This window comes from Varanus komodoensis, unplaced genomic scaffold (assembly GCF_004798865.1).
Source record: "Varanus komodoensis strain SLA01 unplaced genomic scaffold, ASM479886v1 scaffold3, whole genome shotgun sequence".
Classification (NCBI taxonomy): domain Eukaryota; kingdom Metazoa; phylum Chordata; class Lepidosauria; order Squamata; family Varanidae; genus Varanus; species Varanus komodoensis.
The window spans coordinates 45777618-45804969 of NW_025335761.1; the positions used below are offsets into that span (position 1 = coordinate 45777618).

General features: G+C 45.1%; 1 protein-coding gene across 4 annotated transcripts in view; it reads left to right on the forward strand.

Moving 5' to 3' along the window:
- Positions 1–22769, forward strand: part of RIN3 (Ras and Rab interactor 3) — an 88489-nt gene extending 65720 nt beyond the window's left edge. For all 4 annotated transcript variants that reach the window (XM_044436558.1, XM_044436557.1, XM_044436559.1 and 1 more), the window contains 3 exons: positions 7638–7775; positions 10534–10697; positions 19330–22769. In XM_044436558.1, coding sequence (XP_044292493.1) covers positions 7638–7775; positions 10534–10697; positions 19330–19638 — 611 coding nt within the window. In that variant the 3' untranslated portion in view covers positions 19639–22769. The remainder of the gene's footprint in view (positions 1–7637; positions 7776–10533; positions 10698–19329) is intronic.
- The last annotated feature ends 4583 nt before the right edge of the window (positions 22770–27352 follow it).

Here is a 27352-nt window from a genome sequence, read left to right on the forward strand (position 1 = left end):
AAACAAAGTTGTGAGTGATCTTTGCTGGCAAAATGGGGATGGCCAGTAGGTCTCCCCCTTTGTGATGAAAACCTCAACTTTTTTATTTTGGCTGATTGTTATTAGTATCCTGAATATTTTCCACACTTTTCCAGAGTTCTTGATGCTCAGGAAGGTGGAAAATGCAAGATACCTTGTTTGCAGGGGGTGGTACTTTGATAACTGTCCATGTGCAGGGTTCCTTTTAAACTGAAACTTTTATCCGAAAGCTTGAGCATCTCACCATGAAGATGACTACCTATTGGTAGTCCCTTTTGTGGACAAAGCTCATTCACTGCTTTGCTTTCCATTAATAGTTTGCCTTTTGACAGCTGTCAGGGAAACGCAGAGTCAAAATAAAACTCTCTGTGTCAATCCATGACTATGGTGCGTGTTTGCTGTATGTTCATGGCAAATGGCTCCCAGGACATTAACTAGGTTAGGTTGCCCATTTTGGACCCACACAAGTGTGCACTTGCTTAAGTCCAATTACATTTTTAAAAATGAAAATATTTGCACATATTTTTTAAATGGGCTTGAACCCTCCAATAGGCCACTAGAACACTTTGGAGGGGCTGTGAATGGCTGTCGACTCCAATCATGAAAAACCATCTTCAGGGGGAAAAACGGGCAGGGGAAGGAGATAAAATATGCACTGAATTAAAAATGGCTCATGACTGCAGCAGGGAGAGGAGACAGAGGCTTTAGCCGTCAGATCCCCTGGGGTACTGGCTGGGGGTTCCGGCAGAAGAAGTGGAGACAACCCAAAGGTGAGCCTGATTGTCTGTCAGGTGCATCATGAACAACCTACCCTGCATAGTTTATTCACAGGATGAGTTGTCATGATGTGCTAATGCACTCTGTGCAGTGGTACCTATGTTGTTAACTCAGAAGTAATTCTCATTGTGTGCAGTGGCATTTTTTCCTAGCAAGTATGCTTAAGTTTGTAGACTGTCAGTGCAACAGTGTGTGTGTCTGCCCAGAAATAAGCCGGGTCCCAGCTAAGTATGCATACGATTGCAGGCAGAATGTGGTCTTTGTTGTTATAAGGATCTGACTTTAATCCTATTTTATTGCTGATTCCTGTATTGCTTAAGACTGAATGTATGTAAGACTAGTACACTTGGATATGGTGGCATCTGAATGGTTTGCTTAATCATATCTGTAATGGGGATGGGATCTACTCCACCAATGATGATATTTGCTCTGTTGTGCCTCAGAACCAAGAGTGGAGCCCCTCCACCCAGAGCCTTAATTTCTTTATGGAGGTCTGGGAAAGATTCCAATTCCTTTTTAACTCCACATTCAATTATTAAATACCAATTTCATTCAAGCACTGTAGCCCAACCAGTGGATGCTGAATGCTGCAGATCGTTTACCTAGACGCCTATAATAGCATGGGGGCTTGTAGCACAGAGCGGGCTTATTTTAAGCCTCTTATAGATATTTATGAAGCAAATGTCTCATGTCACTGGGGAGGAAAAAGGAGGAGGCAAGCTGGATTTGGAATAAGGCAATTCCACCTTGAACAAGTGAGACCATTTCCAATGTCATTGAAGCAGCTTGTGAAGGACTTTCTGCTGCTAATGAGCTCTTTGGTGAAAGCCAGGAGACAAATGGGGAAATTACGGCCAACCCTGCCCCAAATCAATCTTAATTTCTCTCTCTCAATCTTTCTCTTTCTTTCTTTCTTTCTCTTGGGCTCTTTCTCCCTCTTTCTTTGTAGAAACATAGACTACTGAATGACCAGGACTCTTGTATATAAATCATTTATTCTAAACCTTTGGTACCTTGAAAAAAGGAATGGAAACGGCATTACACACATTGAGTCATGCCCAGCTGAGTGGTTTGTGGAACAGCCTTTAATCTAGTGGATGCCTTTGCAAATGGAAGAGGAAGGGATGCGATTTTGCAAGTTTCCTCTTCACTCTGCAACTCCAAGTACCAGTCTTTCTGCTATTTTGGAAACCCTCCCAACCCCCTGGAGAAGATTTTTGGGTACAGAGAGCTGAAGTGGAAGGGGTGGAAGATCCTGCTCCATTAATATTTGCTCCACCAAGAACCTTCTTGTGCAAAGGCCCCTTATTTTTTAAGCGTACAGCTAGTGGTGCACTGGAACTTGGTTCCCAGGACTTGGCGATTAGCAGAGAAACCTGTTCAACAGAAGCTGAGCAACATTCCTCACGGTAGCAAAGGGCAATGAAATTTTCCCTTGCAACAATATAATATTCCTAGTTGTAATACAAAGTATTTGGGGATGACAAGGGCTTGCATGCACAACTAAGTCCTATTCGCTTCTCAAAGGACCTGCTCTGTTGGAAATGAAAACTGCCAGAACTTGTATTTTTTACATGGATTGACTCAGTTGCCTGATCTTCTGTACCCTATAGGGTCCATCACTTCAAAATGTTTCACTACTCCACTGAGTATAGGAAAAATGAACCCAGGAATGACCTTCCTGTAGTTAATAGTTTCATGAGCAAAATGTACTATGCTCTGTCCTTACTCATTCTGGAACTTCCCAAAAATGCAGATGCCTTGCCAAGTTCATGAGTGAATCTGAGCTGGGATCCAGGATTTTAGCCCAGATTTTGAACCATTGGAGATCTCAGAGATTTGCATTCGACTTCTTTGTCTTCATGCCTTCCCACTACCTCACTTTGTATAAATCTTTCCTGGCTCATCATTAACTGGCTGTGGCTACAGAGACTGGTGATTAGTAAGTGAATGCAGAGTTAAAAGGAATCACAACTTACCAAAGTATTCCTTGTTCCATTGCAGCTGAATTCAGATCAGTGACTTCAGTGAAAATAATGTGTCTAACAAAGTTTGTGTTCTACAGCAATTAATTTGATTTTTCTTCTTCATCTCTTCTTCATCTTGTTTTTCTTCCTTTCCCTGGCGCAAGAGATGACTTCATGTGGTTTTTACATGCCATGCTTAAATTGCTTTTGGGTATCTCTTTCACAGCTTCCTTTCATCATTGCTAATGCAAATGTCAGAGTATGTGTGTGAGAGGTACTTGTATGCTTTGATGAGGTAGATTTTACAGGCATATCCAAAAAGAATTGACCTTCTCTGGAAAGAAGGAAGGAAGGAAGGAAGGAAGGAAGGAAGGAAGGAAGGAAGGAAGGAAAGAAAAATTTATTGCAGACTATGGTGCTTTGAGAAAGGTACAAAATGCTACAGGAAGCAAAACCTGTCAGTACTTCAAGACAAGTGTTTTCCTTTGAGTGGTGTACATATTGTGTCTGCAATGCATCATGGGTGAGCAGGGCAATGGGTCTCATTTTTAAGGAGTCTCAGACACCTCTCATCATGTACTCTCAGGCAGATACTTCTTGAGATCACTGAGGGCCAAACTACACAATATACTTAGCAGGAAGAGTCTATGTACAATTGATAGTTTTATTTAACCTCATGTAATGCGTGCTGGCCTGATTCAAATCAGGGCCATCAGGCTCCAGCATGGTTACACTAACTCGTCCCCCCTTGCAATTCTACCCTAGCCCAGTGGGAGAGAGAGAGAAAAGCCTTCATTGGCCACAGTGGAGCTTTTTTTTCCTAACCCCACCACTTGTGTATGTGTGAATTTTCAGGGAAAAACTTGAGGGAAGTTTTAACCTTATGCCTGCCTCACGAGCCCGATTGCCTCAATCCAAATCAGAAACGTGCATGCTTACACGAGAGTAAATAAAATGATTAAACATTGCCACATGCAACGTGCTTTACAGAGCTTCTTGCTCCTCCCCTGGATGGGCAAAAGCAAACTATATTATGTAAAATCAGAAAACTTTAATAAATTTCCATACTATATTTCAGCAATGGATTCCAACTTTTTGTGGAATATATCTTGGTACAAGAAAGTTGGGTTGTTCTTGAGGGATTTTTAAAGCACAAATGCATAAAGGTTATCTGGAAGAGTCCAAGTCATCCATTACTTCAGACTTCCCAGATTTGGTGCCTTCCAGAAGTGCTGAACCATAATTATGAAGAAGCCATTCTGTCTGGGAAATATGGAAGTTGTAGACCAACATTATCAGGAAGGTACTAGGTTTTAGAAGTCAACATTGCTAAATTGCAGCCTTTTCCAGATGTGGGTCCCCCGATGTTGTTAGACTACAGCTCCCATCATGCATTGTAGAATGATTGGTGTTGTGGGTCATGGGAGTTGCAGTTCAATATCTAGAGGGCCACAAAAGTTGGGGAAGGCTGCTGTATGGGCACATCTGCCTACAACCCTTGCCTACAAGCCATTCAAAGCTGTAGCACTAAACTTCAGCCTCCCTGAAAAAGGCAAGATGGTTTATACAGGCCATTCCTTCCACAGAGGTTGTTGTTATGGTCTGTCAAGTTGTGTCTGACTCATGGTGACCCTGTGTAGGAAAGCTCTCCAAATGCCCTATCTATGACAGCCTTGTTCAGTTCTTGTAAATTCAGGGTGGCGGGATCTTTTATGGAGTCAATCCATCTCATATTTGGCCTTCCTTTTCTTCTTCTGCCTTGACTTTCCCTAGTATGATTGTCTTTTCCACACAGTCTTGCCTTCTTGTGCTGTGTCCAAAATGCAACAACTCGAGTTTTGTAAGTTTTGCTTCTAGGGAAAGCTTTGGCTTAATTTGATCTCGGACCCACTTAGTTCTTTTTTGTTGGTCCAAGGTATTCGCTACGCTCTCTCCTAGCACTATGTTTCAAATGCATCAATTTTTCTCCTGTCAACTTTCTTCACTGTCCAGCTTTCAGCCCCATACATGATGATTGAGAATACAATAGGGTGGATAATCTCAGCCTTGAAAATTAAGTACACTGGCTGAGTCCGCACAGGCCACAGTAATAGGAGGCAGATGAATTTTCAGGGGACAGTGATCTGGTTTGTGTACCATGGCACAAAACTGTGGGTTAATTAACTAAACCATGGCTTGCATTGTAGACCACTTCCAGTTTGCATAAATAACCTATGGACACCCCATTGTGTGAGTTAATCCATTAATAATTTAGAGTTTCTGGGTTTAGACGTCATGCTAAGAACCTATGAACAGGGTGTTCCTAAGTTGTTTATGCAAACCAGAAGCAGCTCATACAAAGCATGTCCTGCCAGTTAATGAATTAACCCAACTGCTTGCAGCTGTGATATGCAAGTTGGTCCTTTGTTTTGGAGGCCATTATATTCATTGTCATAACTTCCTGGTTCCACATCCTGAGACCCACCTCCCCTGAACATGCTACAATATTATAGTTCCCTGCATTTCCTAAGTCAGGGGAATGACTATTACAGCTGCTTAACCCTGTAGTGTTCATATACCAAGAGAGTCAAATACAGATATTGGAAGAAATAAATTTATTTGGTTTCTGGAATGAATGTGGAAAGTTCACTCAACATTTACATGTAACACCAGGGCATGACTTGGCCATGTTCTTTCTGTCTCACGTGTTTCCTGCTTCCATCCATGTAGAGGGAACAGTGATCCTAGTGTAAATGAGCATATGATCCAGTGGCATCTGGAATGCATAGCTGATCAGTAAATAATCTGGCTTGACACCAAGCAGGTAGCTCCTAGGAAACACATTGGACAAATTAACTGCAAACCCTGCACTTGCCTTAATGTTGACTTCTTAGGGCAGCCTTCCCCATCCTGGCTCCCTGCAGATGTTTTAGATTTCAGCTTGCATCAATCCCAGCCAACCTGGCTACTGGTTGGAAATTCTGGGAGTTGTCACCTAAAGCATTTAGGTGACAGCAGGCTGGGAAAAGCAGTCTTACAGCTATATTTTGACCCTCTGCCAGCAGTCGCTTGGGACTTCCTCTGTTCCAAAGAATGCAGAAATTCAGTACAGAGGAAGTATTTCGGCAAGCACTCATTGAACAATGAAGGCCTTTTCTGTTTGGCAATCTTTTTTTTTTTTTAAACAAACTAGGAAACCATTGGTGCCCATAATGTTCAAAGCTGTGCTTATAAGCACTGCTTATAATGGGAGTCTTAACATGCACAACTTCTGCCACTTTAACTGTAATGGCTTTTGCTTTTTCTCATTTATTTAAAGTTTACATTTTTGAGGGGTGAGCTCAGAAGTATTCATTTAGGGCGCCAACTGAGTAGAATTCTCAGTCTCAGAGGAAAACTTTGTTGACTTAGCCTGACATATAAAGATTTTTTTTTGTAGGAAATACTTAGAAGAAGCAAACAGTTACTGTCCAAAGTACAGCTAAGCACACTTAACCTGATTGATGTTAATAGACTTCAGCACACTTAACTCTGTGTTGATCTGTGGCCTGCGGTAACATTTAGGAAGTGGAAGGCTATCTTCTATCATGGGATCTAATGTATCATTGATAAAATTTTAGAGGAGCTTCAGTATTTGATCTGTTTAGAATCATAGAAGGGTAGAGTTGGAAGGGGGCATGAAGGCCATTGGGTCCAACCCCCTGCTGTTGCAGGACACCGCATCACCCCATCCCACTCAGATGGCTGCCCAGTTTCTTTTTGAATGTAGGAGAGCCCACAACCTCCCTAGGCAGCAGGTTCCACTGTGATATTGCTCTGACAGTGAGGAAGCTTTCCCCAATGTCTAACCTGAATCTGGATTGTTGCAACTTGTCCTACGCTCTGGTAGCAGCAAGCAGAGATCTTGAACTTCCTCTTTGTGACAACCTTTGAGGTACTTATAGAGGGATATCATGTCCCCCTCAGTCTTCTCTTTTCAGTCTTTAGATCACGCATGCAGAACCTCAGGTCACATCCAGCTTTCCTGGAGTGATGCCAGGGCTACTGCACATCTTGTGCAGTGTCCCCCCCCCCCCCATGAAGGGTTGAAATGCATCTCCTAGGGATTCATTGCAGGCAGTAAGAGGAATTTGTGGCCCCATCCATTTGCTTTTGGGGCCCTCCACCACTGGAATGCGCCCCCCACACCTGATCTTCTCCAGAATGGAAATCAGCCTTCAGGCTGAGAGAGGTTCAGAACCTCTGACTAAGAGGATTTGGTCTGTCTCTCATCAGTATTAGAGGCTAGAGTTGTTCAAAGAAGATCCAGGGCAACAAAAGAAAGTACTTCTCACCCCATGTGTTATTAAGGGGCAGCATTTGCTACCACATGATGTGATGATGTCCCCTACCTGCAAAGGCTTTAAAGGGGGATTAGGGGATAATTGGAGGAGGATAAGGCTCTCTGTGGCCACTCGGCTCCAAGACTGGAGCTCTGTGTCAGTTGCTGGGACAGCTGGTTGCCGGTCTGTCGGCTACTGTGGCCAAGCCCTCCTTGCAAGGAAACAGGACTAGGTTGCTCTTTGGTCCAGTGGAGCACTTCCCACACCCAGCTATTCCCAAAATATTTTTCTAGGATACGTTTCAAAAAGGTGGGGTGTTTGTGGGGTTTTCTGACATTGAATTTGGTGAGAGAACATTACCAAATCAGTGTGCACATTTGCATGATCTTAAGCCCTGTTTTTAATCTGTGCTTGTCAGCTCTGGAAGGCAGCCCATTTCTCATAGCTCTGGAAAGGGCTGGCTCACACTTGGGCCTGGCATTTAGGTTGCACCGCTGGTGGGCCCTCCATGGTCCTTCTTCTCCTGTCATGTGTAGGTTTTGGAATGCTTTAATCAACTTTCTCTTTGTTCTAGGGAAGCAGATGACTTACGGAGCAGATGACTTTCTCCCGGTCCTCATGTATGTGCTGGCCCGCAGCAACCTGATGGAGGTGCTTCTGAACGTGGAGTATATGATGGAGCTGATGGACCCTGCTCTGCAGCTGGGTGAAGGTATGCAAGAGCTCTGTTACTCTGCTGCAACCGAAACAGGGCAATGTTGTTGGCATTGCTAGTGAAAAGCAGTGTTCTGCTTCAACCAGTTTTATATATAACACATGTATATCCCACCTTCCTTTTACTCTCCCGCCTTCCTTTTTAAAATATATTAACCTCCCTTCATCACCAAGGGATACTTAACATTAAAACTAACAGATTCAGGATAAAAATCATGTGATTGCAAATTAAAAGACAAATTAAAACAACTCTTCAACTGGTGACCCAAACAAAAACACAGCATCAACTCAACTCAAAAATAAATTTTAAATTCTAAAATATTCAAATGTTAAAATGCTTCAGTGAAAAGAAACATTTGAATTTCACACAGAAAGGAAAACAAAGTCAGTGCTACTTATATCTGCTTTAGAAAGACATCCAAAGTCTCTGAGCAGCGAAGTTTGACAAAAGGAATCTTATCCCCTTATACAAACCTTTGATGCAACCAGAATTAAAATCCTGTACAGCTCAAATCTCCACATCTGAAAAAGGACATCATTAGGCTGGAAAACATGCAGAGAAGGGCATTTAAAATGTTGAAGGGGTTCCTGTGAGGAACCAATACAACTGAGATTGTTTTTATTGTTAAAAAAGGCAAGTAAGGGGAGATATGATAGAGGTGTTCAAAATTATGTATGGTGTGGAGAAAGTGGAGAGGAAGACATTTTACTCCTTCTCCCATAATACTAGAACCTGGTGCATAGTTCAACTCTGGAACTCACTGCCACAGGAAGTAGTGATGGCCACTAATTTGCATGGCTTTAAAGGGGGATTGGACAAATTCATGGAGGAGGAGGAGGCTATCACTAGCTACTAGCTTTGTTAGCAATGGGCTGCCCCCATTATCAGAGGCGCAACATGCCTGCATTCACCTGTTACTAAGGTGCTTAGTAACCTTAGAGAATCCATCCTGCTTGAGGGATTCTCTGGGCAGCTGATTTGTGTGTATGCAATGCTGGACTGGCTGGACCATTGGTCTGATCCAGCATAGATTTTTCTTATATTTTTACTGCCCCAGTGTTAATCTCTGCCTTGTTGCATTTTCTACAAATTATGTCCTTCAAGGACATATATTCCAGCCCATCTCCTCAGTAATTATATCTTTGAAACCAGAGGATTCCAGCAATGTTTTAATGATTACATTGATGGAATATCTTGCTTCTTTAAGTGACCTGGCACCTGGTCATGTGTTTCAGAATACTCCCAGGATGCCTGTCCACACAAAATGACAGTGTTACTACCTAGGCAATGAACACCTGGGGATGGCTCAAAGAGAGCAGAACAGCAAGAAAACAGGGAGATCCCTCTGAATAACACAAGGACAGGCAGAGACAGACGAGCACAGGGACCATGTGCAAGGGCAGGGTCCAGATTTATGAACTGACCACGATGGACCTCCTTGTCCCCTTTTCCCCATGGCAGTCTCCAGCACCTTGAAGACGCTACACATATTCCAAATTTACATGATTACAATGGACTAAACCAGCAACAGTGGCTTCTTTGAGCCTCAGCATATGCCTATTGTCAATCACCTGAGCACCTGTTCAGGTGCAGGTTGTTGTTTTGCTCTGTGCCTGACTTCTCCATTTTATTTATTTAATGCATTATATTTCTATCCTGCCTTTTTCCCTTTTAAGGAACTCAAAGCAGCTTACATAAGTCTCCTCTTCTCAATCTTATCCTCACAACAACCCTGTGAAGTAGGTTGTGAGCAGAGCCGGCTGGTGCCGGAGGTCAGACTAGATGGCCCGGGAGACCCCTTCTGACTCGCTCTGTTTCTATGTTTCTATGTTGGGCTGAGAGTCTGAGACTGGCCCAAAGTCACCCAGTGAGCTCCAGGGCTGAGTGGGGACTAGAACCCAGCTCTCCTGAGCTCCAGTCCTGTGCTCTTGACCGCTAAACCACACTGGCTCTCACAAAACCACCGTATAGGTAGGTTATCTGATAGTGACAGCTACAACAGCCTTTCCCAGCCTTCAACTCCTGTCAGCCCCAGCCAGCATGCTTCATGTTCAGGAATGCTGGGAACTGCACTCCAAAGCATATGGAGGGCACCTTGTTGGGGAAGGACCCTCTAATTCATCCTTTGTGCATTGCAGGGGCGCCATCTGCTGGCCAATTCCATTCTGTAAACTATTTAGATTTTTCACTTTTTCAAATGCAGTGAACTGGATGCCAGTTGGACTCTGAGGAGTTCCGAACACTCACAATCAGCCTCCATCAGAGATGTTGGTTTTTCTTCCTTCTACACTCTTAGCAGCATACCCAGCATGCAGCAACATATTGGTCAGCCCTTGGCAGAATAATCTCATTTATCCCTGCCTTTTGTTCTGTATCCGTCTTCCACAACTTGGTGGCCTCCAGATGTTTGGGAATGCAGCTCTCAGCAGCCCCAGCCAGCATGGTCAGTGGAGAGGCATGAGAAGAGTAGGCCAAGTTCTCTGAAGAACACTAGGTTGACGCTTATCTGCATTTTCACTGTTAGTCCCATTCAAATTGCTCTGGGTTCACTGAGACAGGGTTATCTGAAGGAGCCCTGTCCCCTTCCTCCTCCTGGCAGCCCCCTCCAAAATTCTTCACAGAGGGATCCCTGACTAAGCTAAGCATGTTTCCATTCCGAGAGACAACCACCATTCGGCAATGTTAAAAGTTAAGACAATCAGGCACCATGAAATGGCACGGAACACAGTCCCACTGACTTCTTAATTTTTCACAGGTTCTTATTACTTAATCACTACTTATGGGGCGGTAGAGCTTATCAAGAGCTACGACAAGATCACCGTCACCCGGCAGCTCAGCACCGAGGTTCAAGATTCCATCCACCGTTGGGAGAGACGGAGGACGCTTAACAAAGCTCGAGCATCCCGGTCGTCAGTTCAGGTGAGAAGATAAACAGACCACATGCCTTTAGAAAACAAAAAAGTTTGCTTATTTTGTTTCAAGGATTTAGATAGGAACACACAGACACACTCCCCCTCACCAGCTTCAAAGGCAGTTGCCCAAAGCAAAGCAACCCCCCCAAAGCACCAGGTGGGTTGCATAGATATATCATGAATGCAGAGAGGTTGTAGCTCGGAGGAAGGGCACATGCTTGGAAAGAGCTCTGCCTGCCACCCTGGAAACTGGTTGCTGCCAGTCAGCATCAACGGTGCTGGGTTACATTCCTGGGAACGGCCACAGTGCAAAAATATTGCTGAGAAAGGGATGGTTCCTTCTATGTCAGGTGAACCACTAATGGGGCTTCACCCCAAGAAGCCTATTTCTCTGATGGCCTCCTGCCTAACCTGGAGTGGTGGCAGCACCTTGGGGAGAGTTTCCAACAATTAGCTAAATTGGGGTGTTGATCCTTTGTCAGCCCCAGGGCCAAATTCAGCCCTGCAGACACAGTTGAGAGCTGCATTTCAGCAGAATTCCAGGCCTCAGACAAACGGGAGAAGGGCCTCTAGACCAGAAATACTAAGTATGCCTGCATATTTTAGCTGAAATGTCTCGCTGCCTTGGGAGAGGCATTTTAATTTTTTACAGTGGAGTAGCTGGGGTGGCACCAGAGGAAAGGTGCATGGCTCCCAGGGAACAAATGGTAGGCCATGTTTGGCAGATTGGGTCCCCAGGTAGGCTTGAGGTTCCACCTCCACACGTTAAGGCTTGTGAAGAGCAATTCTCATTACCTTTCTAGGTAAGAACAGTGCATGTGCCCCATTTATACAAACACAAGCTAGGAACACCATGCAAGAACAAGGGGGAGTGCATGGGAATGAACGGCTAAACTACAGTTCCGTTCATTCATTCATTCAAAAATTTTTGAGATACCTTTCAGGGCAGGAGACTTCCCAAGGCAATGTTCAACAATAATACTCACATAATAAAAAGTGGTGTAGTAATAAAAATAGTAAAATCAAAAACAGCACAACAATAAAACTCACATATAAAAACTGTTATTTCCAGATTGTTTCATTTAGTGTTGGGGAGGGAAGGGAGCTCGGAAGCCAATGAGAATTCATGTAAGCCCATGCTTCCACCTTCCTCCTCTTCCCAACATTCACGCCTTCTTTCTCCCCCTCCAAATCCCAGTTACAACACCAGGGGCAGGGGCAGGAGTACAGCTGGCACAGTTCTTTCTGTGCTGGTTTCAAGGCATGGGGCAGCAATTCCGCCTTTGGAGTCCCTGCTTCAGGATTGCAGGATCTCAGAGCTGGGACTCTGAAGAATCCTATGGCCTTCCCAATTATGTTGGGAGGTCATAGGATTATGGCTTTAAACTGGAGAATCAAAGGTGGTTTGAAAGAGGGTTTGTTGTGTGGTATGTGCACCCCATCCATTGTGCTTTTGCTTCTCATAAACTAGTCTTGTGGTTTTGATGTTGTTTCAAAATGCACAAAACCTGTGTAAGTAGGGGTGGCAACAGGACAGAGCAAATGGTTGTTCAGCCTCTGGAAGTGACATGTTGCTCAAAGCACCTTAACTCTCCTAGAAGACCCAGTGGTGTGTAGTGGTTAAGAGTGTGGGACTGGGAAGCGGGCAATCTGGGTTCGAGCCCACTTGGTCATGGAGCCAACTGGGTGATTTTGGGTCAGTCACAGATGCTCAGTTCAACCTACCTCACAGAGTTGTTGTCATGGGGATAAAGTTGAGAGCAGGAAAAGGAGAATGATTTAAGCCACTTTGTGTTTGTTGTAAGAAAAAAGTGGGTTATAATTGAAACAAATAAATAAAAATTGTGACTCTAGCTGTAAAAGTTTTGAGGTATTCTGGTTTTCTCATAATTGCCTAAAACCAGTTAAGTCTTTTCACCTCAATAAATCTGCATGTTTCCAAATCCTCAGTGCAAGTACTCTTGGGAAGATATTGAAGAAACAATGAGACCTGTAATAGGCTTATAAATAAAAAAAAGTTGGAATAAGTGAAGGGTACTACTTGTTGTGTGGGTTCCTTGTTTGTAGAGAGCCAGCCCATCTTATTTTAGCCTAATTTAGTTGATTCTATTTTATTATCTTATAAGCTGCCTGAGTTTGCAGCTGAAGAGTATCTCGTGGTCTCCTCATGCTTTGGGCTCTGTGTTCAGACCTTTAAAATAGCCTTTCCTGCGGGGTGGGAACCTGTTATATATTTGACCGAATGCAGGTTCCACAGAGGTAAGCATTAAATGGCAGAAAGAGGCTGTTGCTTGCACCTGGATCTATTAGAATCCACACTGAGTGGTTTATTACAAAGGGTAAAAGGTTTATTTACTTACAAGCTATCCATAAGTGACTTGTGTAAAGGAGAGCTGTTGGTGTCCTCGTGCAGGATATCTTGGTTCATTGTTAGCTTGGAAAAGGAGGGAGGGACAAGGCCACCTTCTCTCCAGGCAGAGGTGGTGGTGTTGGTAGGAAGGAGGTCCTGTGACTCTTTTGCCATTCCAAGTGAGAAGGGGACAGCCTCATTTCATCTGTGGCATTAACCCTTTCCCTTCAACTCTGCTTAGTGGGCAGAAGTATGTAATGCCAGTGCAGGCAATTTACATACACCTAACACTGGGAGATGGACCGGGTTAACAATGGAACTTATGTAATTCAGGGGAAAATGGAAAATCAATACACAGTAATCTGAGTCTGCTGATGTGTGCAGAATTAGCTGTGTTATGAATTCCTGTTGTTGATGGTGGTGTTTCTCAATTCCCCTTTGCACAGAAATATGCAAAGCAGGTATCTCATCTCCTAAGCCAGAAATGAGCAACTGTTTTGTCCCCACAAGATTTGTTGGCACCTGACAGGTGTAGGAGGCCATGTATGCACACACACAGACACACACACGCATGTGCACATACACCATCCACATCTCAACATGCTTGGACAGGGAAGCTCAAAGTTTCCTTGCTCGCCTGCTAAGCTGCCAAGGCTGGGAGAGTGAGAGGCTAAAGCTTCTCCCACCCCATAGCAATTGCAGCTGAGGTTGCTCTGGATGGCAGCTGCTTGCTGCCACGTGCCACCCAAAGAGTGGCAGAAGGCCGCCTGTGGTCCTCATGTTGCCCACACTGCGCTAGACTTGTTCCTCATCTAGGACCCTACCACTGCCGCCGCCACACTAGCTTGGGCCTTATTCTTAACTGCTCCTTCCCCAAGTTTGCATCCCCAAGTCTGACTTTAATATCCTGTTGCCCTGACATTTCATTTCTATAATGTCCTATAGCTGAAGCTCCCTTCAACAATTCCTCCTTCCCAATGCTGGAGATGCTACATGCTTAACTAAGAAAGCTTGAGTGAGAAAGAGAGAGATAATTACGCTACAATCCCATGCAAGTTTTGGCAGGGGGGAAGTACTACCAGCCTCGTCATGCCTCATCCAGTCATTTTGGCTAGAGAACTGAGAGAGCGGCAGGGCTTCCTTCTGTATGATTGTGCAGGGAGTGCATCCTGATGTTTAAGTCATTTAAGGTTTCTTGACATTCAACCACAGGATGGCAGCAAAGGTCATATTTTCCCCTATTAAAAAAATAAAATCTTTGTACATTGATTTTCAGCAGGAGACAAAGAGTTTCTCTGCATGAAGCTTTTATCCTGTTGTAACTTTATTGAGGCTTCTGCTTTCATTGTGGAAGGAAAAGTGATTCTTTGCATGTGGTTCCCCACCTCCCATTCCAACTTGGGATGGGTTTATTTTCTCTGCCTTCCTATTATTATTATTATTATTATTATTATTATTATTATTATAACATTTCTATGCCGCCCTTTGCTGAAACCTCGGGGCGGCTTACAACAGATAAAATACATTGAAATACAATAGTACATAATAAATTACCATTAAATATAACAATACAAAAAATACATTGATTTACAAATACAAAATTAAAATTATCAGTATAAAATAAAAATATAGGAGGAGAAAGAGAAGGAAGAAGAAGTTGCCCAGGCCAGATCATATGTTTTAACAATTGAAATGATGTTTAAATAAAAAGGTCTTTACCTGGCGCCGAAAAACCAGTAACGACGGTGCCAGGCGGACCTCTTTGGGGAGTGAATTCCATAGGTTGGGCGCCACCGCAGAGAAAGCCCTCCTCCGGGTACTTACTCTCCTAATTTCTTTCATGGAGGGTTCCCGGAGAAGGGACTCTCCCGCAGATCTCAAAGGGCGGTCGGGCATATACGGACGTAAGCGCTCGTTCAGGTAGCCAGGACCCAAGCCGTTTAGGGCTTTGTAGGTCATAATCAACACCTTGAATTGGGCCCGGGCTTCAATGGGAAGCCAGTGAAGCTGATGGAGGACTGGAGTCATGTGAGCATAACGCCCCGTCCCCATCAGCAACCTGGCAGCTCTATTTTGCACCAATTGAAGTGTTCGGACTGTCTTCAGGGGAAGCCCCACGTAAAGCGCGTTACAGAAGTCTAGGCGGGAAGTCACCAGCGCGTGTGTCACCGTCGCCAGGCAGTCGTATTCCAGGTAGGGGCGCAGCTGATTAATCAGCCGAAGCTGAAGGAAGGCGTTCCTCGCTACCGCTGTCACCTGAGCTTCCAAAGAAAGCTCCGGGTCGAGGAGTACACCTAAGCTGCGGACCTTATCCCTAAGAGGGAGTGTTGCACCATTCAGGACCAGGTCAAATCCACCCTCTCCGAAACCCGATCCGCCAACCAACAGGACCTCCGTCTTGTCTGGGTTGAGTTTCAGTTTATTGGCCCTCATCCATTCCCTTACCTCAGCCAAGCACCGGTTCAGCACAGCCACTGCCTCACCTGGATTAGTGGAGAATGAGAGGTAAAGCTGGGTATCATCAGCGTATTGATGATTCCGCAGCCCACACCTCCTGATGACCTCTCCCAGCGGTTTCATATAGATGTTAAATAGCAGAGGGGATAGAATGGAGCCCTGTGGTACCCCATGGCATAGCTGCCATGACGTAGAGACATGGTCCCCCAGCACTACCTTCTGGAATCGACCGTCGAGATAGGAGCGGAACCACTGCAAAGCAGTGCCTCCAACCCCCAATCCCGCAAGTCTATCCAGAAGGATACCATGGTCGATGGTATCGAAAGCCGCCGAGAGGTCCAGAAGAACCAACAGAGATGTACTCCCCCTGTCCTTCTCCCTGCACAGGTCGTCGTACAGGGCGACCAAGGCAGATTCAGTACTGTACCCGGGTCTGAAGCCGGACTGAAAAGGATCCAGATAATCAGTTTCCTCCAAGAGTGCTTGGAGTTGTCCCGCCACCACTCGCTCCAGCACCTTGCCCAGAAACGGGATGTTGGCCACAGGTCTATAGTTAGTGGCCATCTCTGGATCCAGTGACGCTTTCTTCAGGACCGGTCGTACTACCGCCTCCTTTAAAGGGGCAGGCACCCGACCCTCCCTCAGAGAAGCGTTAACCACTTCCAAAATCCAGGTCCCAATCCCGTGCTTGGAGTTATTTATTAACCAAGACGGGCAAGGATCCAATAGGCAAGTGGTGGGACGTACTCTTCCAAGCACCTTGTCCACATCATTGGGCCGCAATAATTGAAATTCCTCCAGTAATTTTGGACCAGACGGTGGCATTGGCGACTCCTCAGAGACCTCTGATTCATTAGTGGAGTCCAGCTCGTGACGAATCTGAGCGATTTTCTCCCTGAAATGCCTGGCAAAGTCGTCACAGCGGGCCTTTGAGGGTGGCATCGGATCTTCCTTAGGACCCAGGCGAACCAGGCCTTGCACCACTCGAAAAAGCTCCGCTGGACGGCATTGTGAGGAGGCAATGGAAGCAGAAAAAAACTTCTTTTTCGCCGCCTTCACCGCCACAGCATAGGCCCGATAGTGGGCTCTCAAGTGTGTTCGGTCAGATGATTTATTATCTATATGATTTATTAAACAACCACATGGTAGTGCTGCAATAAAATGCAATTATGAATTTCCTTACTCTAAAAATGACTGCAGAAAGGGATGGAAAACACAGAAGATGCCCTGGAGGATGACAACATTGTGGAACAGGCCAGCAAACTTCCAGCAGTGAGGGACCACAAGTGCACATCATGCAGAAAAGCCCAAACAACAGCCCGAAGAATGTTTGTTACTTTATACTTATGCATTCTTTATATAGCAGCATTGGATTAGATAGTGATTATGGGCTAGATGCTGTTCTCAACAATCAGGAAGCATGTGAATCTGCAGACAGTGATGCACCATGAAAGTATCTTAGTAAACTCCCTGGACATCAGGAAAGCTGATGTTTATAAAATCAGCACATTGATGAATTAGATTCCATGGCAGGAAAATCCAGCAGGAAAAGGGATTCAAAAAGCAGAGAGGGGAGTTTGCAGATTTTATCACATTTGCAGATGACACAAGACTGAGTGCGATAGCTAATAACTTAGAAGACAAAAACAAAATTAAAAATGATCATGATAAGTTAACATACTGGGCTGAAAATAAAAGAATGAAGTTTAAGAGATAAGTGCAAGTTCTTCATTTAGGAAAAAGAAGTAAAATATGCACAGGTATGATGAGATTGGCAAAAGTACACATAAACAGGTTCTTGGGGGTGTAGTTGATCACAAGTCAGTGGAATATGAGTCAGTGGAGTCATGTGGCTGTAAAAAAAGCAAACACAGTTTAGGTTGCTTCAACAGACATACAATATCACATGAACAAATAGTTCCACTCTACCCCAGTCAGGTCTCAGCTCAAATATTGTCTCCAGTTCTGAAAGTCACGTTTTAAGAAGGATTCATATAAATTGGAATGAGTTCAGGGAATGATCATGAGGGGACTGGAAACTAAGTCTTCTGAGGAACTAAAGGCACTGAGTTATGTATAGCTTGAGAAGAACAGACTCAGGATATGATGCCACTTTTCAAAAATGATTTCTTGCAGAAGAGGGTTAGAGAACAGAATGAATAATGGAACCAGCTTGGGGAGAGGGGAGGGGATTCGCTGGAATAATTCTAGGAGAAACCAGACATCCATCTGTTAGGGTTGCTTGCAAGAGATGCCTGGCTGAGTAGAGGGTTGGCCTTGATGGCCAAAACAACTTCTTCCAGATCTCTGGTTGTGCTGTTGTAGCTCATTCTTGATTTTCTACTACTGATTTTTTAACCTTTCTCGCAGCAAGAACTATAAAAAATCCTGACATTGCTTAGTGAAAAATTGAACTGTACACAATCGCCATATCACTACAAAACAAATGTCAATAAAACAGTTTACTACTTAGTTTTTAAAAGGTCTAAAGGCCAGAAAAATATTCCCTACTTCTTTGGCTCCCCAAAACTTTTAGTCTGGCTGCAGTCATGGCACTTTACGTAATAATTTAATTGAAAAATAGGTCTCGGCTAGCAATGTGTGAGGAATCCATCAGATTTTCTCAGCTCTGCCTCTGACTTCAGCCTGCATTCTCTTGCCGTAAGTCTGACTTGGAGTGAGAATTTGCAGTGAGAATGGGTGTCTGGAAGAAAGCTAATTCAGCTGTTGCATGATACATTACAGATATGCAGGTATCACTAATGATGCCAGTGAAATACCATGTGTAGGCTTACGTGACTACTGCGCAAGCAAAATTCTGCTTCTGCACACAGGAACTTGCAGGCTTTGTGTATGTGCTGCATGTGCTCTGCAAGCTGGTTTAACTGCACAAATTAATTGTTGGTTTAATTGCCCTAACCCCTCCCCCGCTCAATTCTGGGCTGCCCATAAGATGTGCCTTCATCAGACTCTTGTGAGGTCTCGGCCATCACCTAGCAAGCAAAAAGAAAACACCCCGTGTAACTTAGATCTGTGCATATTATCCCGGCAACGTCTGTGCATGCAGGCCCATGTGGGCGCCATGTGGGCAACGGGAGAGAATGTTTGTGCAAACGTTAGGCACAGGGGCTGCTGTGCATGTGGTGTGTTGGCAGGCATTGTGTGCATATTGCAGGTGTGGTGGGCACTGGGCGACTGCAGCTATCACTGGCCACAGGTTGTGTGCATCGTGGTCACAGCACGGGGATTGTGCGCATGGAGAGAGCCAGCGTGGCATTGTGCTTCAGGTGCTGGACATGGGACCCAGGAGATCCAGGTTCTAGTCTCCACTTGGCCATGAAGCTTACTGGGTGACATTGGGACAGTCACTTATTCTCAGCCTAACCTACCTCACAGGGTCGTTGTGAGGATAAAATGGAGCCATGTAACATGGTTCCTCACAAGAGGAAAAGGGTGGGGTATAAATGCAATGTGAGGATGATAATACTTAGCACTAGAATAATTCAGTGCAAGGAAGAGGCCTGCTAGTTCCCCTGAATGTTCCTACACTTCTTTGTGGCCTGGCTTGCTTCCTAGGCCAGGGCCAAGTATGGAAAAGAGGTCCCACAAGTGCAAGAGAGCTCGATTCCAGCAGATGTTTGCATCACCAGTCTTGGCTCCTAGGAGCTCACAAGCTAAAGGGAGAGACACAGTGGAAGTTCCAGCACAGCTAAGCCCTCTGAAGCTTGTTCCCCATGCTTCTCATCAGCACTGTCTCCTTTACTGTGCATTGAGAATGCCATGTGGTATATTCATATCTATTAATATTGTAACGTATGCTCCTTGTTCACAGGATTTCATCACCATCTCCTTAATGGAAGCCAATGGCAACACAAGGACACTTGCCTACCGGACTGACTCGACAGCCCATGATCTGACTCAACAGTGTGCTGAGAAGTTTGATGTCTTGGAGCCTGAAAACTATAGACTGTTTGTTCATGTTGATGACAGGAGCATGCAACTTGACGAAAATGCCCTTCCGCACTGCATCAAGTCCCATCTGCTGAACAAAGAACCGAAGCCAACGTTCCACTTTATTTATAAGCCAATGGGAGATGAAGAGACACTGGTACCCATCATCAAGGAGCCAGATGTGATATAATAGCAACATTGTGCTGTTGTAGCAGACTCATCTTAAAGCATTCTGATGTTTTTCCTTACAAAGTCTTCTGATCTCTGCTGGCAGCAGAAGCAATCTGAAGTGCAGCTTCTGATCTGAATGGAGATGGAGACAGCACTGGAAATCTTTCACTGGGGCATTCTCTCAAAGAAATTCATTTGCAGCTGTATATGGAATATTTGAAGCAAAGTTCATTCTTGGGAGTTGAGGGGGAAACGTCAAACGATGCAGGATGCAATTCTTTGCATGTTTAATCAGAAGAAAGTTCTGCAGCTTTCTGCCAGCATTTTCCAGCCATCATGACTGGCTGAGGCATGTTGGGAATTGTGGGACCTTTCTCTGCCTGAACGTGCATAGAATTAGTACCCTTAGAAACTTAAATCAGGAGTGAATGATGTAATGTTAGCACCAGTTGTCCTGGTACAAAGTTGAAGGCTTGAGGTTAGAGGTATCACAGGTAATTCAAGGCATTTTGGTGCCTGAGGCAGAAAATCCAAACAACCTAGTTGTAGTAAGCAAGAATATAAAAAGTGTTCTGACCCTGAGGGCACATCCGCTTTCAGCATGAGGCCTGCTGGCTACACATGCAAACACACAGTCATTACTAAATAATTTGCAATGCCTGTGATGATACTGACATTTTCCTCCCAAGGTGGAAACTAATTCTGGATATTATAGAAGTCATAAACTTCTGCCTCTAGTTTGTCAGAGACTAACTAGATGTGAAAAGAGACACAGAGCTGCCACCAATTCCTGTTTGGTTCAACTAGTTCTTATCACATCGAGCTGAACACGACATGGGACACTGTGACCTTGTGCTGTGCCTTGCCCCACCTTGGCCTCACGTGGTTGGCTTTGGGGGCAAAGCAAAACAGCTTGTGGAGACATCATGCAGCGTGTTCCCTGAGACCGTACAGAAAACAGATGCATGGAGCTAGCCAGCCTAGCACACAAAACTGGATGTACTCATTCTGTCGAAGACAAATCCGAATCAAGATTTGGGTCACGTGCACATAGATGCTTTTCCATTTAATATCTTCCCCAAGGTTTCCTTCCATAATCCTTCACAAGTACCACTCCCAACTGTGATTATGGAAAGAAATGATCCTTCTACATAATTTCAGACTACAACTTAGGCACTTACAAGGCTGGCATAGTTGAGAGTGACCCAGAATGCTCCGTGGTGACTCAATAGAAGGCAGCTTTATTTATTCCTAGAAGGGGAAGACAGAAATGTAGGAGGAGAATGAAGCATAGTGAGATGGGCCACAAAGCCAGGATCTAGAAGCGAGAGCCTAAGGTTGATAGGTTGTGCTTTGCAAAAATGAGATAAATAATCAGAACTATAATAAGGGAGATGGAGCTTCCCAGATCTACTCCATAGTGCAGTGCACATCTTGTGAGTGGCCACTCCTGGGTTAAATTATGCATATTCTTCTGCTCTTGGTGCTTTGCATACATCTCCATGTATCTTTGATACAAACCAACCCTACACAGCCAGGACCTGTAAAGCCAAACACTTGGCATGTTGCATAGCTCAGGACTTTGGGATGTTTGAGTGCATACTTGTAAGCACATGATGCATTTAATCATTTGGCATCAAAGAATGCATCCAGGAAGTGCAGGCGTATGGATAAACACATATGTAAAGCTGTGCTGGCTCCGCCCAGGGCTCCATCTAGCTCCCCATTCTGTTTGCACAGTGGTCAGCCTGCAGTCGGCCACGCTCTCTTCCACCCACGTGGCCCTGCAACTGGTGCAGGCAAGCATACAGCCTTTCATTCTGAGAGCAGCACCCAGACATCCAGAAGCCGTTGATAGCCTTACCTTGCATTAATTTGTCCAAACCCCCCCCCCAAAAAAAGCACCATAAGTTAATGAATGCAAGCATTCACCTGTGTGTTGTGTGAGTGAGTTCTTCCCTCTGTGCCGAATCTCCCACCAGTCAGTTGCATGAGAAGGCCATCCCACCATTTCTTCCATTACAAGAAAGGGAGAAAAGGGACTCCACCTCTTGTTGGTTGCTCCCCACCCCGTGCACACTTGCATATCGTCTCTTGGGAGCAGAGGGACAGAGTTCAGCTGGGGCCGCTTTCCTGCAGGCCGCCCAGCAAATATTGCAGCAGCTCAACTCGGTTGCTGCCTCAAGTCCTGTACTACTGATACCAGCAGACAAACAGTAAATGGTGGAGCAGTGTGGGGAGGGAGAAGATCAACCCCCAAACGGAATTTGTGAAGTGCCGTCCTTTTGCAATACTGTGCAGCGTTCATAATGAAAGTTGGGTGGGGGGGGGAGTCTTCCTTTGCTGACCAGAGGGCTGCTGTGGAGTGGATCAAACTTTCTAAAGGTGCAGTCACAGGTGTTTGGTACAAAAAAGTCTGCATTCTTCTGAGGAGTTGTAGAACCTTAAGAGCACAAGCATATTCAAAAACAGAACAGCCACCAAGTTCTTTGAAATCTTCACCACCACATAAGGAAACCTTAAACTGGTGCATTGGACTAAACGCTCATAATTCCCAGCCATGGCTCAATTAAGGAAATTGCAATTGTAATGCCCCATGTTGGGGAAGACAAAAAAATGGCTACTTTCTGTTTGCTCAAGAACAAGTGCTTTGGGAAAGCTTGAATTAATCACCCGTTTGTTTGGCCGGAGAGCTATACTCGAGGGATGTGATTCTCCGCCTTCAGCCAGAGGAGCTTTTCTGACACTTAAGATATGCCTTGTCCAAAAATGTGTCCTTTCTTTTCCCCATAACTTTTAGAAATATATTAGTGAAATATAAAGGACTTATTTCTAAGTTGACATGCATAGGATTGCACTGTTTATGTATTTATTTACCTGTATATTATGTATTTGAATACAGTGTCTGGTTCATAAAGGCAGTGTGGGAAAGAGACTTGGGAGGGCGCATTTGCTCACAGCAGTACTGTCACTTTGGTCCAAGTAAATAGGGCAAATAAAGGAACTCAAAGCTTGCAGAAAGGCCTTCTAGCAACTCCCCCTTTTGTACTCAGGGCCTGGAAGCGATTCTTAATTGTGTTGGTTGTCTCTATACCTCCAAACTATACAGATTGTGTGATTTTTATAATATAAACTACATTGTCAAAAACAGTCGTGATTTGTTATATTAATATCCCACTTTTTTTCCTCCTGTGAGGAACGCAAGGCAGTTTAATACAGAAAGGTGGAGGATCTTGTAAACTCACAAGAACCCTCTGAAGTAAGGCTGAGACGCTGTACCTGGCCCAATGTCACCCAATGAGCTTCATGGCTGAGTGGACACTGGAACCAGGATTCCCTGCATCCCAAGCCACTGCTTTAGCCACTGTACCACACTGGCTCTTGATGCTGTCGTTCCTCCCAGAATATACGCTTCTGTTTTAAATAATTAAAATCCCATTAAAATCCCATTCTAGACTTAAATTGATCCTCAAATATCCTTGTCACCAGTTTCTTCTTGAAAATGCAGAACTGGAAAACTGGCTGTCCAGTTGGACTTTGATTCCAGCATGGGGGGACCACGTATCCTCCTTCACAGAGGCCAGTCTTCTGTTTCTGAGAGCTGGTCCCTCACTCAGACTATCTGCTCTTTGATGGGCAGCCCAGTCCAAGCCTGGTTTAAGAACCATCTGGAGGGGCCTGTGAAGGTGTCCTTCAACATTTGACACCTGGCCAACAGACTGGCGAGATGTGTTGTACTTCTATTTCCATTGTGGCTCGATATGCACTCCCAATTTCAAATGAGCATAGGCAAGGTGGGGTTCTGTTTTTGTGTGCTATAACTCCTCCTCCTCAGGGGTGCATGGTCACTGGTGATGGGAGGTGCAGTTCAGGAACACAGGGCAGTTCCCTCTGCTGAGTTAGGGCATATAAAGAGTCCTGCTGAATCAGGACACCAGCCCATCTAGTTCAAGTTCAGCATCCTGCATTTGACAGTGCTCTGTATGCAGAAGGTCTCAGCTTCATCTCCCCATCATTGCTAAGCAGGCCTGCAAACCTGCTCCTGAAACCATGGAGAGCCCCTGCCAGCCTGGGACAACAATACTGGGCTAGATGGATTAAGGGCCAGACTCAGTGAAAGGCAGCTTCCCACGTGCCTAAGAAGGAACTGAAGGGAAAGGCTCTCTTGCAGTTTCTTTCCCAGCAACTGGTATTCCGATGCATCCACTTCTGTAACCTGGAGACCGAGTATAGCCAGAGCAACTTATACCTTCTGCCTCTAGAAATAGGTCAAATCCTCTTCCCCAGATCATGCAAAGATGTGGAGATTACATTTTATTATGTAAACCATCTAGCGAGCCATATGGCTACAAGGTGGTATACTAAAGTGCTAAATAAATAAAATTAGCACATTGTGTGGCAGCAGATTCTAGAAATTAACTATGCCCTGTGTAAAGCTGCCCCTCCATCTTATCCACATCCTTGCTGGAATTTCTTCACCATCGGACCAGCTTCATGGAGTGAGATGGTATAAATTGGTGACCTGCAACAGGAGGGGGGTTGGCTCCTTCCAACTCTATGATTCTGTGCTTCACTTGCTGGTGCTGGAAGGCTTGTTGGCAGCACTGGGGTGAAGCCTCCGGTTTTGCTGCCAGCACGACCTGTGTCATGTACAAGTCCCTGCAGGGAAGTGGCTGCAGGAATCCTTTGGCTTTAGCTGAGGATGTTGTGGCTAAACTCAAGCCACTGTTCCAATCAAAGCTCATGGCTGACTAGTCTACCCTCTGGTATCATTTGGGCTGCCTTAGTATTCTGGCCTGTGTAGCTCTAAGTCCAGAATGGAAATTGAACTAAGGCCACTGTCCACAGTGCCAGTTCCAGGTTTTGTGGGCTGCTGAGCTAGACAGCTGCTAGGAACCACCTCCCTCAGTGAGCCAGCCTTCTCGTGATATTGCCACCTGCCACGCCGACTCTTCCTCTTCACCTTGCTGCCATTCCTTACGTAATAGGCAGCGGGCAAGCACCAGCGGCTGCTTGTTCTTGCCATCACCATTCCCTGGGCAAGAGAGACAGGTGAACAGGCAAGGTGAGGAGGTATAAGTCCAGGACCTCCGGTTGGTGGACCTTGGTAGGCTGTGGGCCCTGGGCAAGTGCTTGGCTATGACACCAGCGCTGGGTCAATCAGCTGCGTTTAGAGGCTTCCCACAAGTTGCATGAAACTTTTTCCAGGTGAGGGATGCATTGGCTTCAAGTATGTTTTTCCTGATGCCCAACTTTGGCCCATGTTATTTTTGCTTTCAGACCCTAGTAAAAGTTTGAACACACGTGCGTGTGTGTGTGTGGCGCACAGGAATAAATATAAACATTTGGGGGGGGGGGGGACATGTTACTCTTGTTTTACCTGTTGAAGAGACTATAGTGCTCTTCAGTTGTTTGACCTCTGTGTATGAAAAGCTTTTCTGGAACATAATGACTTACTCCAGATAATAAGTATTCTCCAACTGGGTTTCTGCATTTGGGTTGGGCTGCAACTCCCAGTAACTCCCAGCTAGCCATATGGGGTAAATGGTCATGGGAGTTGTGTTCCAATACATATGGAGCGTGCCTGGTTGAGCAAGTCTGCCTTAGGTGCTGACATATGCATTGACTAGCAAAGGACTTATAAATGTACTGATGTATGCAGAATTCCCACCACGAAAACGGAGTCTGCTGGCCCGGGCTTTTGATCCCTTGGAGGGAACCTTACCCATCTTGCTGTAATGGAAACTGGGTTTCTGTTCCCCTTTTTCAGGCGGAGAAATTGTGCTGAATCAGAAAAAGCTTGTCGGTTCATGAGAAAAGGACTGCTACTCAAAAAGTGCATCTCTAGGTCTAATCCTTTGCATCCCAAGTATAGGCTCTAGCAAAGTGGAGCGTTCTTGTTTTTAAGAATGGCTTTTGTAGACCAGATAATATAATGAATGCTAGTCAAGGTAGAAGACCCTTCCACCATGTGCAGTAAGGGAATGGGTTGGGGGCTCATACTGTGATCCTAGGCATGATGATAAGGCCCTTGGGAGATAACTGCAAAATGAGATAGTCCTCTCATTCTCCCAGCAGTCACACCTCACTGCTGATCAGTTTTGAACAAAAGCAAGGGAAGCAGTTTCTTGGTGATGACCCATTGCAGTCATGTGAAAGGGTGGCTGGCTTATTTACTGAGTGACTCAGGAGTCACATGATTCATCAGCAGACTGAGCGCCACTTGCTTCCGAGAACTTTGTCCTTGGAACTAGCTGCTTTGGAGAATTTGGGCAAACATCTGCTTCCTTGTCAATTTCATTAGTATTTTAGCACACAAATGAGGGTGCTGGGAGGATTAATTGCTGAGTAGACAACACCAATTGTGGGAGAGTTGTGGACAGCTCTGTTCATTTAACTAGCTGATCTGATCTGTGAAGGAAACCTGTCTCAGTTCTCACATACACGAATCAGTCCAATGCTGAACCTAAATAGTTCGTGGTAGGTCTCTTTTAAAAAATTGAGCTTGTTCATGTGCTGTTAATAACCATCTGATGTGGGGTAACCATTTAACAGCAGCTTGGACTGATTCCAAGAAAGGGTGCAGCAGTCCCTGGAGGTTTTCTATAAGGTGAGGGGAGGATGTGATTCTTGAGATATTCTCATCCTAATCTACTGGAATTGAGCCTGAAAGCAACCCAAAAATGAGCAGAGCTGATCAGTACAATATGATCCAAATGTACAGATCAAGCCAGAATTCTCGGAGACTCATTCTGTTCCACCTCAAGCTTCTGCAGAGTCTTCAAGAGCAGCCCCAGGCAAGATTCAATATAGCACTCGAATATGGAAGCAACAAGCACACGCATGGCTGAACCAGGCCTTATTTCTCCTGGAAAGGATGCAGCTGGTATACATGACCATGTTGGAAACATCACACCTGACCACTGCGGTTACCTGAGGTGCTGTACATTTCTAGGCGAATTTCCAGAATGTGAACCCCACTCAGCCTGAATGCCTAATCTGAAATATCAGTACCCTCAGACAACAGTAATTTGGCTTTGTCTGGACTAAGCTGCAGCTTGTTACACCACCATCCATGCCATGATGATCTTGTAAGAAAGGCTTTCCACAGGCAGGCAGGGTCAGGGCCCACGACCAGGACGTCGGTGGCCAGAGACAAGACAGGACAAGAGCAACACAGGTACCAGGACCAGGGCAACAAAACTTCACGAAACAGAGAGTCCAAAAGGGTTTAATGGAAAGTCCAATACAGGCCAAGGTCCAGAACCAGAATGCATGTGAGCAAAGCAAGGATACAGTCAGGAACAAGCCAAGAGTGAAGAACCAGGAGGACAAACATTAGTGCAGGTAGGAGACAGGACAGGACAACAGGGTAGGAGACATGGCATGGCAGGACACACAGCATTGCAGGATGAATGGGCAAGGCAAGGCATAGTCTGGCAAGAGGCAGACAGGAAAACCTGTGTTGGTGAGGAACTACCCCAGGTAATCTCCTCCATGTAACCTACCAAATCAGGGAAAGAAGAGAAAGTGAATGACACAAACCGGGGGGGGGGGGGGGGGGGACTAAAAAGAGGAAGGAAAAACTGGAAGAAAAGCAGGGAACAGCAAAATCTTAAGGTCACTGAATCAGTAACCTGCCCAAGAGAACCCAGAAATTAGCCTCGAGTTCTTCAGGGTGTTTTCAATATAGCATTACTTCTCTCATAATTTGCATTTTCCTTCACATTTGA